This window comes from Manacus vitellinus, unplaced genomic scaffold (genome assembly GCF_001715985.3).
Source record: "Manacus vitellinus isolate BGI_N305 unplaced genomic scaffold, ASM171598v3 scaffold_10_pilon, whole genome shotgun sequence".
In the NCBI taxonomy this organism is placed as follows: domain Eukaryota; kingdom Metazoa; phylum Chordata; class Aves; order Passeriformes; family Pipridae; genus Manacus; species Manacus vitellinus.
Window position 1 is genome coordinate 8240706 of NW_021938838.1, and position 2017 is coordinate 8242722.

General features: G+C 66.3%; 2 protein-coding genes across 2 annotated transcripts in view; one reads left to right on the top strand and one right to left on the bottom strand.

Annotated features, from left to right (window-relative positions):
- The window catches only part of CDH15 (cadherin 15), a 3976-nt gene extending 3920 nt beyond the window's left edge, over window positions 1-56 (top strand). The window contains exon 10 of the mRNA XM_029965531.1: window positions 8-56. Coding sequence (XP_029821391.1) covers window positions 8-56 — 49 coding nt within the window. The remainder of the gene's footprint in view (window positions 1-7) is intronic.
- Window positions 57-159: 103 nt separating this feature from the next.
- Window positions 160-2017, bottom strand: part of SLC22A31 (solute carrier family 22 member 31) — a 2650-nt gene continuing 792 nt past the window's right edge. Inside the window, exons 3-7 of the mRNA XM_029964603.1 lie at window positions 1810-1932; window positions 1589-1700; window positions 1293-1507; window positions 1067-1178; window positions 160-980 (exon numbers count right to left, since the gene is read on the bottom strand). Of these exons, the coding sequence (XP_029820463.1) occupies window positions 632-980; window positions 1067-1178; window positions 1293-1507; window positions 1589-1700; window positions 1810-1932 (911 nt within the window). The 3' untranslated portion in view covers window positions 160-631. The remainder of the gene's footprint in view (window positions 981-1066; window positions 1179-1292; window positions 1508-1588; window positions 1701-1809; window positions 1933-2017) is intronic.

Sequence of the window (2017 nt, forward strand, 5' to 3'; positions counted from 1 at the left end):
ACCTGAGCGAGTGGGGGCCACGCTTTCGCCGCCTGGCCGACCTCTACGGGCACTAGCGGGGATGAGGGGCATGAGGGGAGCACCCCTTGCCCACAGAGGGGCTGGGGCAGGGAAGGGACAGAGGGGGGCTCACATAGACAAGAGATGACCAGATGCAGCAGCTTTGTATACGGACATGCACAAGACACCCACCCGGAGGGGCTTTGCGAGAGGCCTCCGTGCAGGGGGGTCCACACCTGCACCCCCCCCAGACCCCAGCCCAGCAAACCCAGGCAGCCCTGGGAGGGGACACCCTGGGGCAGCCCCACAGAACTGAGGAGGGGGGTGAGGAGTCACGCCATAATAAAGAGCAGGGGCCAGTGGTGGTGGGGCGGTGTCCCCCCACCACACTGATGGCCCATAGACACAAGGCACTTTTATTGGGAGCCAGCAGCACCCATCAGGGGGGCATCACCCCCACCCCAGGGCTCCCAGCACTGGTCCTCCTGGGGCAGGATCTGGCCCTGCTGCGGGAGGGTGTGCTGCTCTCCCAACCCACCCAGCGCACGTCCTGGGGCTCCCTGTCATCCCCGTGAGCATGCACGGATGGGTGTCCCAGCAGTGGGGAGACCCCCAGGGATCGGGGGCACAGCTACATCTCATGAGGAGTGTCCAGGGAGCCCAGCATCCTCTTGGTGGAGGCAGCGAGGCGGGAATAGTCGTGGGGGATGCCATGGGAGGCGAGCAGGGGCAGGTGGTCCTCGCAGGGGGGCCGGCGGAAGAGGGGGGGCCGGCGCTGGTTCTCACCGTCCTGCAGGGACTGGGGCAGGTTGCGGCCCTGGCTCTCAGGCAGCAACATGATGCTGAGCACGGCCAGGATGGCGAAGGAGGCGAACACCACATGGTGCAGGAAGAAGCCACGGCTGTTGGGGATGGCGGTGATGGGCGCTGCCGCCTTGCCCACGAAACTGGCCCCCACGACCAGGCCCAGCCCAGCACCCCTGCGGGGGGAACACACTCAGAGGGGGCCCTGCCCCTGTGCCCCCCAACCCAGGGTAGCACAGGAGGGGGGTGGCTCCCCCCTTACCTGACCACGGTGGGGAGAACCTCACTGGCAAAGAAGATGCTGAGCATGGTGACAGCATGGGAGGCAGCCGTGCCCACCACAGAAAGGGTCAGGACAATGAGCTCCAGCAGGTCTGGGAGGGGGTGAAGCACCATCAGGGGTCAAATCCCGCACCCACCCCTCTCAGACATGCAGTTCCCTCCCCAGTTGGGGGCTGCATCCCTGGGGGTCCCCTGAGGGTCCTTACACTGGGTGAGGGCCAGCAGCAGGAGGGAGGAGATGCCCGTGAGGACGGTGCAGAGGAGGAGGATGGCGCGGCGTCCGAAGCGCTCGGCCGTCAGGCACACGAAGAGGCAGGCAGCCACCTCGGTGCCCACCAGCACCAAGTAGGAGGAGAAGAAGTGGGGCAGGTGGGGGGCCAGGTTGCGAGTGAAGCAGTGGCGGATGCCGGAGCCGATGAACCTGTGGGAGAGCGGCGTCAGGGGGCCACAAGTGAGACCCCCCACCCCAGCAGCACCCTCACAGTGTCCCCCTCATGCTCACGCCGCGAAGCCGAGGATGACGCCGTTCTTCCAGATGACTCTGGTGCTGAAGATCTCACAGACAGCGTGGTACCGGGGCTGTGGGGATCCCTCGGACAAGGCCTCCAGCTCTGCTGGGAGAAGGGATCCCAGGATAGAGTCGGCACTGCCCCACCACCCTCAGCACCATGGCTGTGGGGAGGGGTCCCAGTGTCCCATCACCCTTGGAGTTCCCCCACACACCCGTGAGGAGGCTGTCCTGGGGCCAGTTGTCCTCAGCCAGCGCCTGTAGGGTCTTCCTGGCCCTCTCCAGTTGCTGGGTGGCCAGCAGCCAGCGCGCTGACTCCAGCAGCAGTGCTGGGCACCTGGGGCATGAGTGTCAGGTCACAGAGCTCCCCAGGGGCCTGGCCCCCTCCAGCACTGACCCTCCCATCCAGCTTCAAAGCAACAC